Below are 14,699 nucleotides of genomic sequence, written 5' to 3' on the forward strand. Positions count from 1 at the left end.
AAAGATAATGAAAGTTTGAGATAAACCATTGTTTTAACTAAAGCAAAAGAAATCCAACTGTTCTGCTCAGGTTGTGACCTGTAATAGGAGAATACATTTTTACTTCACTGGAATTCAAAGCTTTCTTAGCCCTTTGGCTCTGGATTAAATGTGGAGGAAGCTGTATGGTACCTAATTCCATTTTTCATTCTCTCCTCAAAGAACCAAAAATGCGTCCTTCGAGCCCATGAAGGCCTCATTATCTTGCAGATATTAGAGACTCCAATATGTTAGCCATCAAAAAGACATTGCTCTGTTTGATGACACCATTCCTGGGCAAGAGCCATAGATAACAAAACAACTGCCAATTTTCCCTGGCAAAGCTACATGGCCAAGAGGACAATGGTGGAAAAGGTTCATGACAGGGGAGGGAGAACAAAGAACAAGGCAGAAAAAAAATGTTAAGTACTGGCTAAAAGGCCACAGACCAGGGGACATGATAAACAGCTATCGCCTGGATGAACAGGAGGAGTCCAGCTGTCGCTGCCAGAACCCAGCACAGGCCCAGCCACCTCGAACTGGAGAAGCAGCAGTGCCTACGAGGGAGTCCAACACTGATTGCTTCCATAGATCTGCAAAAGAGCAGAAGCCACCCATGCCAGGGATAACAAAAGGGTATGCAAAATCTGCAGGGGCTGGTAGGATTGCCAGGAAAGAGCAGGATGAGATTGACTGGAAAAATACAGCCAATGGCTCTAGGGAGACCAAATGAAAATATAGAAATTGAAAGTGAGGAAGATACTTGGGATGTCATGCCGGTTGAAAAAAGTCAAGTGGTTGGCTCACTGGCTCTAAGCTTGCTGTGTGAGACTTCAGGAGCAATGGGAAGTTAGAGATGGACCATGGCACAGTTTCTACAGATTGGCAAGCTGTGCCCAACAGAATGGAGCTAAATCATTCCCTAGATGTTGTCATTGGCTGGGCTTACAAATTCTGAAAGCTAGTACCTCACCACATTCAGTTTTACCATCAGTAAAATGGGAAATACTGTGCTGACACCATCAACTTCGAGGTGAAAATGGACAAGTTGAACTACTATATGAAATAATTATTACTATTAATCGTGTACTTTCAATTTAAGTGGCTAGAAATAAATATATGAGGTTAAACTGTATGAAATTGCTGGTATTTTGCCATTTTTGACCGATAAAGACAGTAATTTTCTATGGTTAGCTTAATAGATAAAGGTATAGACAAGATTAGAGTTATTTGGTTACAGTAGAGAACTCTGCTAACAGATTTTAACTGAGATCCATCCTACACCCTTTCTCCTTCCACTCCCGAGGAAAAGTTGTTTCAGATTTCAACAACGGTGAACTGACCCTGAGGTTAATTTCTGGCTTTTCCTTGTCCCTTCTTTTCCTTCTGTTAACATCAGGCACTTTGATTCCTCATGTCATACTCCTCTTTCTACTGGGTGTTGTGAGGAGGATCTTGGCCTGTAGCAAGAGGCTCCTGTTTCTGCCCGAGAGATTTTGTTCTTCACTCTATAAACATGGCCTTGGGACAGCAGCTGCTTCAGAGCAGGGGAGGGGTGGGGGGTTCACAGGAAAATTCCCTACTCCCAGATATTTTCCCCACAGCCATCAGAGAGCGATTCCTCCCCTCAGGTTAAGTATTAACCTCATTAAACATCCTCTTTCAGCAAGCAAGTATATCCATTCCTATAATGCAGTGAATGGCTCCATTTTTAGATCGCCATCCCCGAAACATTACGTAAAGGGACACTAGGCACCAAGACAGATTGCCGCAGCCATATTCCCAGCATACGGCACTGCTGGCTGAACATACTCTGAGGATGAGCTCAGCTCACCTTTTCTCTTGCACCTCATCCTGCAGGTCCAATTGTTTCCTCAGTGAAGGACGACCCATTAAAACTACTTATCCGCATAAACCAACCTCCTCATGATACGGGGCCTGCCACTGGCTTCTTTCTTATGGTTCCTGAGTTACGGAATTTGAGTGTCCTTGCTCAGGCCTCCAGTGATGGACTCCACGGAGAAAAATATCCCCTTCTAAAAGGCTGCACCAATTCCCTGGGCCACTGAAGGGCCACTCCACCTGGTGCCAACAAAAGTGGCTTCTGGGGCACATGCCATCTGGAAATGTCACATGGGACAGTCCCCCCTGCAGTTGTTGTAGATGCAGTGTGGCTGCGAGTAAGAGTAAAACCCAAGGTCAAAGACAGGATGAAGGGCACTGACAAAGCAGAATCCAAAGTCTCCTCTTACTCTATGGCACTTTTCAGACAAGTCCATAGAACTCCTCACTCCCCAGACAGATCATAATTTTAATCCTCTCCTTGTTATGTATGTGTTTGCTATGAAGGAAGCCCCTAGAAATTATGTAAAAGTTCCCAAGCTAACTTGGGCTTTCTGTAAAACCTTGGCAGCCATCCCTAACAGAGACAAGGCTTTCACATCAGATGTGGGCTTAGAGACCCACAGAGTCCTCTTTCCTTCCATCGACTTCTTTGGCTCTCCCTTTAATGTGCAGGGTCTTGGGCATTGCCATATTCTCTCCAGCTGAGCACACTGGGATCTCCAGGCATGTGGGTGGATGCACCTTCCCAGGCTGCTTCTCGACAGTGAGACCCAATGCAAAGACTCTTGCTTCTCTTTGGCTTCATGACCCTTAGTATAGGCTCCCCACCGGGATTACCACCTCCAAAGACATAATTTTACCTCTCAGTTTACTACTGGATGACCTCTCTCAAACCCTGTTCTGCTTTAACTCAGCCTCTGGGAACCCCTTCTTTCTTGAAGTTCACAGACACTGAAAATTGCTGGGTGTCCTTCTCCAGGGAGCCAGGATGCACAGGTGTGCCCCCACTATCCGGGGCCAGATGAGATGGTCTCAAGGGTGTGTGTGTGTGATCTACATTTGGACCAAGTCAGTGTCTTACAGCAGTAATCTGTATCAGCCTTGAATCAAAATCGGTGTTAGTCTTCCAAACTAAGCCTATTTAAAGATTCACCCATCCTTCTCTCTCGACGTTGTATCCATAACTAGCTCCCCACTGCTGTTCTACCTGATTTGCCCCTGGTTGAGATAGGGATTTCTCACTCTAGAGTTCCTAGTTTTTAATTTCTCTGCCACTCATCAACACTGTTTACTGTTTGGTAAGAAACAACTGTTATTTTGTTCTGTATATCTGGCACTGTAAGGAGAAACAAAAATCTAACAATAGAAACCTGGAAAAAATACAATCCCAATCTTCCAGAAGCTTACTGCTAGCAGGGGGCAAAGCCCAAGAACACAGACCACAAGACAAAAAAAAAAAAAAACTCAAGCTGAGAGAAGCTGTTTTTCCCCAGGAACAGGAGGTTGTCACTCTCTCCCTCAGTGGGAGAAATCTCCCAAAGGTAACTGGATATTGTGTCCTGGGGCCAGCCTTGATTATTGGTGAACATATATTGACCCCCACCTAAAACTGGATTTGGGCCACACAATTTCTGAGAAGTCTAGAAATAGCAACAACTTAGAAGTGAGCACAGTTTCCCTCCCATTGCAGAGACAATGCCTGGAAGCAAAATCTATCAGTGTCTCTGGGCCAAGAGAAATGGCCATTACTCTTCCCCACAACGTGAACACACACATAAACCCACTCTCAAGTTCACACATACATGCACATACACTCATACACACACGCGCGCACACACACACACACACACACACACACACACACAGGCTCCCAGTGAAGACTGCTAATCAGGGGCATAATTACATGGGAATGGAAAGTAGCAGCTCCGTAAGTAAAGTTTGAAGGGTGGGGACCTTCCCAAACCTCTCATCTGGCACTTCCTAAAGAAGCAAGGAGAACTACATCAGGCTCTGACAATGGTGACACCACAGGTCTGAAAGGTAGACTCACTGGGGCTCCTACTGGGGTTCTAGACCACCTCTTGTCTTCATCCAAGCCCAGAATCAATTCTGAGGAAGACACAGAAGCCTATTGCAATGGAGATCAAAATACCAATGTCACTGTTGTTAACGTTGTCTGGAGACTACGGCATAGGTGAGAAGACTGAATGAGCTGGGCAGAACTCTCCTGGAGCAAGCTGACTCCCCCAGACCACAGGCCTCCTCTGCTAGGCTCACCACACAATGCAAAGACAGCCTGGAATGTGTGCTCTGCAGGCAAGCAGTTCCTGTCAGGTTACTCTTCCCAGACTCAGCAATCAGATCAGTCATTCTGGTCCCCATCAAGAGGAAGGAGAAAGGGATGGGGCTGGGAGCCAGGAGTACTTCTCCTAGGATATCTGTCTACATCGACATGTGGAGAATGGGAAGCTAGTGTTCTCAGCCACAGGTCCCTCAAGCATTCTTCTCTGCACACACTTCAGAGGACACGGCCGTCAGCCAGGGGCACACTCCAATGGCACTGAGTGTGAGAGGCTTATAAGACGCACAGGAGACATTCGAGGAGAGTGCACTGGGTGGCTGTGTCCTCCTCCTCTTTCCTTCCTCACTCCCCCCTTTCTGAGACTCCGGATCGCACTGGGATGGATTGAGATCGACAAACCTGAACGTGTTTTGGTTTGAGGTTTGGCAAACTCTGTAATGCCAAAGTATTCCACAAATGTTTTGTGTTCTGCAAAACCAGAAAACATTGGCCAAGCACTTTCCCCCCCTAATTTTTAAGCCCATGTGTTTTTAAAGGAAATGTAATCCGTATGTTTTGGGTACATTTTTTTGCAACTCATCAAACCATGCTCATCTGCATGAGCCACTTGATGTCTCAGATGCATGAGGAAGATCTTAGATGTGTAAGAACTCGGTTAGCACAGAAGAGGTGCTGGCTGGAAGGTGGTAAACTTGGTCCTGATGCTGGCACAGAACAACCAGTTCCCAGAAGATTTGCAAATAATTCTTTAGATCCTCATCCATCAATCTTTCCCATCTGCAAAAGGGCATTTATAATTCTTGCCTCATCAGATCCTGTGGGCAACTAGTGAAAATTAAAGTGTGATTATCAGGCAATTTTGAGATTTCTAAAGAGATAAAATACAAGAGCCCCTGTACTTTCCCTAACAAATTTATTTTAATCCAGCTTCCCAGAGCACCGGAGGATAAAAATGCTTTCTACCTTTAATAATTCATTCATGCTCCATCGTGAGACATGGAACTTCAGTGTCATTATATCACAGCTTCACCTGCCAGGGAACTTCAGCCTGGCTTCTTGTCCTCTGCTAGGGAATCCTTTGTTTACAGGGGATAGAAAATGGATGATGAAGTCATGGGGATTAGTCTACAAAGACAGGCTGAGAATACACAGGTTGTTTTATTCCGAAAGGCAAAGACTCTACATGACTTAGTAGTGTTTATAAGTAAATGAAGAGCTTTTAGAGGAAGGGGTCTGTTCTCAATATCCGTTGAAGATAAAATAAGTCAAGAGTAAACTGTTAGAATACAAAATGCACAGGCTTTGAAGTCAGGCAGACTTAGGTTTTAATCCCTGCTCCAGCTTTACTGTGTGACAGTAGGAGAGATGCTTAACCTCTCTGAGCCTTGGTTTCCTCATTTGTAAAATGCAGCTGTTTTGAAGATTACAGAGAGCATAAGCAAAGGGTCCAGAACACAGTAAGTGTTCAATCACAGTTAACTGATGTAATTACTAGTAGTACTTAAAGGTGCCTGCAGGTTTTGATGGGGCATAATGAAAAATTCCCATGCTATAGGAAAAAATAAATAAATAAAAGCATTGAAATGGGCTAACGAGGATCCACAGTTCTGCTTTCCCAGAGCCCTTATGAAGAAGAGAAGCCTACTAGGAAGGACAGACAAATAACTGTCTGCCCTGAGAAATAAGACATTCATCAGCCTCCAAGCAGGCAAAGGCCAGGGCCAAATGATATGCCAAGGTCCCATCTAGCCTGATGAGGAGACAGGGGGACCTCAGCACTTGAACTGAGATGTCACCACAACTTCCTAACCAGTGGCAAATCCTTCAACATGTAATGGTCTTTTTCTCAAGGTTAAAGAGTGGCTCTAATTCCTATAGCATAGATATAACGCTGATCAACACAGCTTATCTCTCCCAATTTTCTGTTCTAAGTCATGCCTCTGCACCTCCATTCTCGTACAACTCAGTCACATTCATGAGCAGAGGCTATGCTTTGTAGCCCTAGGGCCTCTTTGATGTTGCACAAACACGCCTGGCACCTGTCTATCTTTGCACTTGCTGTCTTCTCTGCCTGCAATACATACCTGGAAGCTTTCTTTGTATCATTCATGGCATCTTATCAGAGAGATTATCCCTGTTTACCTTATAAAAGTGGCTCCCACTCTCACCCTACCTCTTAACCTGATTTATTTTTCTTCTTAGCATTTATCAATAATTGACATATATATTTCTTGATACCTATGCAATATAGACAACAAACGGTCAAAGTACATCCAGATGGCAATTTCCAAGGACAGGGTGTTTGTTAATAGAAAAGCACTTATTAAGTAATCAAATTTAATCTTAGAAAAAGTAACCAAAAACTCCAAAAAGAAAGACTGCAATGGGAAAAAAAAGCAAAGAAAATAAAACAATATTTCAAGTGCCAATAAGAAAACAAACAAATACTAAATGCTACCGGAGATACAGAAGGAAGGTAAAAGAAGTAAGTAATTGAATAACTAAGGTCAATAGGTTTGGCCCCTGTGGACAGACAGTTGTGTCTAGAACAGAATTTCTTAACTTTTTGGACCTTTTTGAAAATATGAAGAAAGCAATAGATCTCTTCCCAGAAAAACACGCACCTACTCATCCACACACAATTTTACTTACAATATCAGGGAGCTCACAGAACCCCTCAAATCCACCCATGGGTTCCAAGCTAAAGATCTTAATGCCCTCACCACACATGGCCTACCTCCAGAAATAGCATATCATGAACGTCCTGCCCCAAGGAATCACCACCAAGGAAGGTCTAGCACTTTCTTTATGAAAGGCCAGCTTCTATTTTCTACTTTCTTATGACTAACAAGGTCCTCAGTAAGCCCAAAGTGCAGAGCCTGCAAAAGGAGGCAACATGAAATAGCTCACAGGCACATTCTGACCTGGACACGGACTATTAGCTAATGGAAACGAAGAGGATGGCCCATCTGCAACAGAAGGAATAGATATTCATTCTTCGCTGGCTAAATTTTAAAAATAAAGGCCTTTGTCTCTTTTAAACAAAGAATCATGGAACAGGAGAACATTTGGCTTGGAGCCCATATGTCTGAGTTCTAGTGTGCTCTACCACTAAATAATAGTTGCTTGACCTAAAACATATTGCTCCATTTGTTATCTGCGAATTGGAAGTTTAAGTGAATTTTACGTTACTCAATCGATGTGACCTTAAAAAATTCTGAGGTAAATAAAATTTTATAGAAATCTAAATGTACTTTAAATATACAATGTGTTTAATAAAGGAGTGATTCATAAATCATTTTGTGAAGGAAATTATTACCATGACTGATTATTAGCATAAATCTGGGTTCTAATATAATGCATTACACATTTCATGAAGTGGTTCTAAACAAAAGTTTTTGGGTTATTCAAAAACCCTTGCAAAGAGAATACCAAAGATAACTCCAGACAATCCGTCATTCAGATGTAGATAGATGCCCCCAAATTATGAAGAAACATCTGATCATTCAATAGTTTTTGCAAAGCCTGTGCACTTCGTGAGACAGACGTGTCACGTTTGCCGATTCAATATTGTCTATATAAGATGAAAATTTCTGACTAAATAACCTTAGATACAGCTGGCTTCCCTAGCCATTTCAGTTCTCTCCTAGCTTTCTATGAATAACAGATTTTAATTTTATATAGGAAAAGTGAGATCAAATTTAGAGAGAAGAAAGGATTATCAACCAGAAAAACAACATGAGGCCATTTATGGCAGGAGTAAATAGTCCTACAAATGTCAGCCATTCCTAAGAGTTTCACTCTACCACAACCTAGTTCATCAAGAAAGTGGTGCTCTATAAACTGCCTTTACTAAAGCAGGAAACATCTAATGTATTTTGGAACTATTTCCTAGGAGAAAAATGGTTAAATTTTTTTTTCATGAAGCTCTTAATGGTAGTAATTTTCTGAAAAATTTTATTTGTCCATAACTCCTTATTTCCTGATAATGCAAAACATATATCACTGCAGGTGTTATAGCCACCTATAAGTGCTTATCAGAAAGAGATAGCAATCTTTTGATGATAATAAATTACCATAAAATTTGTTTTAAGTGACTGAATTACCAAGTATGATATAGGGAGGAAAACAGCATGAGGAATTTGATCTGGTGATTTAGATTGTGTTAACAAAGAATTTGGAAAATTCGGCCTTTGGGGCAGGCAGGTTTTTTGGTTCTTGGATCAGCTATCCATTTCTCTTTGCCTAAGTCAACATAGTGGCAGAGTATGCAGGTGTCTTCCAAAAATCAGGAGCCAGGAGCCACCAGTAGAATGTGGGGAAAGTAATGTCACATAGAAGAGAAATGTCAGCTTCCCCCATTATTCTTACCTGTTTCTCCCAGAATCTCTGAATCCTTTAGCAAAGGGGTTTCGGTCAATTTTTAATCTGGTGATCTAGAAACAAACAAATAAGTATGAATTGTTTTTATATTAACTGATTTCTTTTATTATTACTCCTGGAAAATTAACAAAAAATCACTCTGTTAATAACAGCTGTTGTTTTCATTTAGTTTCTGTTTAGTTTGAGATTTAAGTTAAAGCTTGATATACAACCTGGCCTAGCACACAGATGTCTGACCGACCAAACTCAGTTCTCTATAAAAACCAAAGTTGCCCAGTATGTGACTCTGTAAACTCTCTTCTACTCACCTTCCTTGCCCCAAAGTCGTGATAAATCACTTGCCTAGACAGACATTGACATGGAAAACTGGGCAACGGTCAGGTCCACAGTATGTGACACACATGAGGCACTTAAAAAATGCTTGTTAAATGAATGAGTAAATGAATGGTGAGCAAATGAGTGAATAATGAATGAATGGAATCAATTCAATCAGGTGGAATCAGACTACCAGACAATATGCCCCAGCCTGAAAGACCCAAATAATTGACTGCATTTTCCATTTCTCTTAAGTCATCCCTTGCCTGCCACTAGGAATTGTTCATTTAATGACCTGAAATGTTCATGCAAAAGACAGAAAAAGTAGCTAGACTTTTGCCGGGGTTTTACCCACAGGAAAGCCTACAAATGTGAAACCGAACAGGGCAGGATACAGCACATCTCATCCAATCTCCAGGACTCACACGCAAATCTGAAGAAACAAGACAGCTTCACAAGGCTGGGCAAACCCAGCACATCCAGCTGTGTCACCCAGGTTGGGGCCATCTGGTTCAACCTCCACTCAATGCATAAGGCCCCTTCCATTACATCTGATCTTAGTCCCAGCAAACCCAGCCATGGTTGTGTACATTAGTCTCATGCCTCTAGACTAGAACAAGCCTGACCAACATATTCCATATGCACTCTCCTGTTTTCACTCTTAGCCTTGGTCATGGGAGGCATTCTGATACCTTTGTGTCCAAACCGGAAGTTTATGACTCAACTCGCTACATTCAAACAATAGAGACTTAAGGGCGGGGGCTAGGAAGTTCAGGAAAGAAGGAAGGGTACTCTCAATGAAGGTTAATTCTAGAAGTAAAGAAATCTCATTATTTAAGATGATCATCATATTTCTGACAAATGCAGAACTTATCACTAAGACAGCTAAAGTTATTTCCTATGCATGTTGCAAATCTTTCCTAGTCTCTCTTCTGCCTCATTTCATCAGAGTGGAATTTCCCAAAGCCACAGTCTTTAAATGTCTTTAAAATGCAATGTGAGATTCTGACAAACAGACTCTGACTTGAAAGAACCATGCTGGCTTCAAGGTTATTTTTCTCCGTGAACATTCCTTGCCTTTAGAATGGCACACTAATAATGTAGCACTAATAATGTAGCAAAAGCAATTTTACATGTATTTTATAGACCAGAGCAGGAGCCTAAAGGTTTGGCTTTCTAAAGTCCAATGTCTGCCATGTGAAATTGTATTGAGTTTAAAGAGTGTCACTGCTTTTCTGTGCTTGACTTAAAATCAGTTCCTTCTTCCTCCATAATCCACAGCAATAAACCACACACCATATTTTCTTTTCAAGTTGGGGTTATAATATTTTATTTTCTCTTTCAAGTTGGCTTATCCTGTCCAACTCATTTATGATAGGGGTTTCTGATATATGATTGTGCTGCCATGTTTTGGGGGTCTCCACAGACCCCCGTAAATACAGCAACACTCTACTTCATGGCCCAGGGAGAAATGGTTGAAAACTTATTTCCCACACCTTATTGGATCCCAAACCAAGGGGTCTGCGCAGAAATTTAATAGACAAATGCCATCAAATGTTAGGAAAAATAATACCTCTACACTTGTTTCAAAGCTTTTAATGTGAGATTTAGAGAGCTTTATGAAGAGTGTGGTTGTGCCACTCATTATTTACTACCTAGTGCCTTTTGTGTGCAAAGCAGCGTGACAGGCAACACAGGTGATGCAGAGTAGTGTACGGTCAATGTGTGGCTATGTACCAACCATCTCTTCCCCCAAGAAGCTGATCATCTAGAAGAAGAAGCAGACCTATACACTAATCATTACAGAAGATGACGAGGTTTACAATAAAGCCAAATTACCATGAGAGATTAAAGGAAGTAGCAGTTACTTCAAGTTGAAGGGCTCTGAAGTTTCCCATTAGAGGTAGCATGTGAGCCAGGCCTTGAAGATTGTATAGTATTTTAATGAAAAATACAAGAGGGGGAAAAAGGGACAAGGGAAGCATTTCATAACAAAGGTTTCATAAGAAAGGCTATGAAAGCCAGAACATCAAAGTGGGAAATAGTGATATATATTTGAAAAACATTGAGTAGGCCAGTTGGACCAGAGCTATGGGGAAAGAAGCAATGAGAGAAAGCTAGAGAGGCCGGTTTGAGGTCACTTCATAGAAAGCCCTTATTAACCCGCTCAGGCATTTAGATTACTCAATAGGCAGAAGACAGCAATTTTAGCTATATAAACCAAATTATGATCTCAGTTAATGCTTGTGCTGACAACTTTGGCTATGTCTACAAATACCAAGGGTAACAAGACAATTTTTGGAAGACTAAGCCAATTTATTTTTAACCTCGATAATCTTTAGTTTTGGCCCATGTCTCCCCTATCAAGAGGCAGCCTGGCTGACTCAGATCTGACAAGTGTCTTCCATAGCATGGAAAGGAATGTAAATGGTAGCTGGACCATAAGGCTTGCCATCCTATGGAAGACAAGGGTATGATGTAAGGTGAATTCTCATCACATAGAAAAAAGAAGTTAAAAAGCATCCCCTTCACAAACTCTGGGAAGTAGGAGAAAAGAAGAGACAGACAAAGGGGAAGCAAACAGTTAGATTTCATGAGCCTTAGCTCCCCCATTCAAACCAAAAGCCAGGGGTGGGAGTGGACAGAGTCAGAGGAAACTGGCAGGGTGACCTCCTTACATTCATGGGGATGGCTGTATCACAGTACAAATACCACCTGATCTGATTAAGCAGGAAGAGGCCTGAGTTTGTATTTCCAGGCCTCCCATGGCCCTTCCATGGTGGCTAAGGGACTCAGAAGTCCTCACAAGCTGTAAAGGAGGAGGCAAGGTGACCGTGACACAGACGAGCTACAGCCTTGCCTGGAGGCAAATGGAGGAACTGAGTGAGACCTGAGGTGAGGCTGAGTCAGCCAAAAAGACCCATGAGGGTGCTCACATGGTAGTAATACTCACTGGGTGCTGGTCAGATGGGGGTGTGGGGGGATGGGGGGTAGAGTGGGTGGGGTGGGTAAACCCACAGCTAATGGAGACAGGGCGCACTGTATGGGGGAAGGACACATTCGTGGCCCTGGCTTGAGAGAGGCAAATGCATTTCATGTAACCAAAGTGTTTGTACCCTCATAATATCCTGAATTAAAAAAAATAAAAAAATAAATTAATTAATTAAATTAAATTAATGCAAAAAAAAAAAAAAAAAAGACCCACGAGGCCAGAAAACAAAGCACAATTTCAGCTGTCTCTTTCTTTTTTTTAAATTTATTTTAGGATATTATGGGGGTACAAATATCTTGGTTACATGTTATGACTTTGCCACACCCAAATCATGATATGAGGCATGCCTTTTCCCCCCTACAACACTCACCGTGACCATTAGTTGTGAGTTTACCCACCCCCAACCCCCCAATCCCTGAAGAGTATTACTATTGTGTGAGCACCATAGTGTTGATCATCTTATCGGGAGAGCATATCAGCACCAGGGACTCGCATACAGACCAGACCAGATGCCCCACAGCGGAGGCCAGTGAGCCCAGAAAACAGCACAGGGACGCCACAAGCAACCATGAGGAAGTAACATAAACCTCTCCTCCTCCACGCCTGCATATGCACTGTGCATCTAGAGGCCATGGGGTAGAGCGAGGGAGTGGGCAAAAGACAATAACTAAACATTTACCCAAAGTAAATCAAGGTACATGAAGGGATATTTAAGCCAAAATAGAAAGTTTACATTTCAACCTATCCTTCCCCAATACAGGGGCGAGGGCTTTTTAGGAAAATCAGCTATAGAAAATTTTATGTATGTGTGTGTTACATATATATATATTTACATAATATATATAACACATTTGAGTAGTTAACTTTCAACCTTATTCCACAGTTATGTTTATCAGTTAGACCCAAATATGGCTATCTCCACCTCCCTGACCTTAGACCAGATCACTGTCACCTCTTGACTAAACTACTCTAAATGGTCTTTTGCTGTTGTCCCTGTCCAATCTCTTTTCTACACAGCAGCCCAAGTGGCCTTTGTTAACATATAACTGGATCATGTCATTCTCTTTAGTGGCTACCACTGCTCAGAATTCAATCCAAGCTCCTCACCCAGCCTTGCAGGCCCCATGTGCCCTGGCTCCAGCCCACCTCTCCAATCTGACCCACACTTCTCGCCCTGGTCTACAGCCTCCAGCCTAACCGAGCTGCTCCCAGTGCTGGAATGAGCCAAGCTCTTTCTACACTCAGGCCCCTCATATTTTCTCTACACTCAGATAAAAAAAATGCTCTTTTCTCTACTTTTCACATAGTGGACTCTTTGTCCTAAGTCTCACATTATCTCCCGAGAGAGATCTTCCCTGATCATGTCTCCAAAATAGGATACTTCTGCTACTTTCTTTAAATGCACCCACTTTAATTCTATCTTTGCTCTGAACTCAATTAAGTTAATTAACTTAATTATCAATATATGTCCTGTTGGTTATTATACATTTATTTTTTATTTACATATTTACCGTCTGTATCTCTCCCTCAGTGGGTAGGAACCATGTCTATTTTACACACCATTTAATTCAGCAGAATCTGGTATGACATGCTATTTGTGCTCAATGAGTATTTGTTCAATGAGTGAGTGAATGAATAAATGATAATGTGGGAATCAGGGATCACCAGTCCAAAATCCATGACAAGCTTTAGAGAACTCAGACCAGACAACTCTCTCAATTCTATTTGCTTTCACTGCAGGCGTCATAGACAAAAATCTTAAATGTCCTTTCAGTCAGAACAAGGTAACCTCTTGTGCAGCTAAAACTATTCTACAGCAGTCATGTTCATACTTGGTCCAGTGATAATGAGAAGATGGAAAATGCAGAGGCTGTGGAAACATTTTTCTTCACTGATTTTATTTCCATAACCTTATACTGATTCGCATAGTCTGAGTTATTAAAGACTGTACCATTGAGGGGGTGGTTGCTGGCTTGCCACCATTAATTTTATTCATTATCACTAACATTTTTGCCTAATAACACAGAAGCAATTAATAAATGAGGTATACTTCGCAATGCACAGTGCAGACGTAAATAGCACAACCTACAGAGGAAACGAAACTTGAGTATCCTGAGTATGATTTTACAGTACCAAAGCTGAAAGGACCATCTCTTATTAACACTCTCTTAGTTATTTTTATTTTTTACCATATTTCTTGAAAGGTTTTCCATAGAGGGAAAAACAAAACAAAACAAAAAACCTTAGCCCATATTTAAAAAAAAAAACAAAAACCTGCACCGATTTGATTGGAAAGCTAGAGCAAAACTGGCTCGATAGTGCAGACTATAATGAGTCGCTCAGAAATCCTATTGGCTTTGCTTCCACAAACCTGGCTATGGTTTCAGGCTTCCTATCTGGTTCATGTAGCCAATTCTCATCAAGAAATGATACTGTGTTACCTGCGGAGAACAAGGCTATGCCTTTTTGGAATCTAACATCCTGTTTGGGGGGGCGGAAAAATCAATGTGCGCAGTCTTTTTCTTGTAGAGAAGACAAAGCCTTTGCAATGGAAATTTCCTGTTAATTGCATGAGGACATGTTGGCATCAGTTTCTTCTAAGAAAAAGCATAGAGTGTTGAGTCACCTTTATTCCCACCTTTTCCACCTTATTCTCTATGATGAGATTCTGGGCATGGTGTACCTTCCTCTCTGCCATAGACCTGCCAAGTTGGCACTCCAAGAGCAAATAATAGTAACAATAACTTCAGTATGCTAGCAGCCCTAAGAGGCTATAGGTCAATCAGCAAGGGTGGGAGGAAGGAAGGGAAAAAGGGAAAGAAAAACATAAAATATTCCATGAAA

The 14,699-nt window shown here is 41.8% G+C and overlaps 1 protein-coding gene across 2 annotated transcripts in view; it reads right to left on the reverse strand.

The window, feature by feature from the left end:
• TBX15 (T-box 15) overlaps positions 1-14,699 on the reverse strand; it is a 108,000-nt gene that overhangs the window by 21,513 nt on the left and 71,788 nt on the right. For both annotated transcript variants that reach the window (XM_012643434.1, XM_012643433.1), the window contains exon 6: positions 8,537-8,601. In XM_012643434.1, coding sequence (XP_012498888.1) covers positions 8,537-8,601 — 65 coding nt within the window. The remainder of the gene's footprint in view (positions 1-8,536; positions 8,602-14,699) is intronic.

This window comes from Propithecus coquereli, unplaced genomic scaffold (assembly GCF_000956105.1).
Source record: "Propithecus coquereli isolate 6110/MARCELLA unplaced genomic scaffold, Pcoq_1.0 Scaffold197, whole genome shotgun sequence".
Lineage (NCBI taxonomy): Eukaryota > Metazoa > Chordata > Mammalia > Primates > Indriidae > Propithecus > Propithecus coquereli.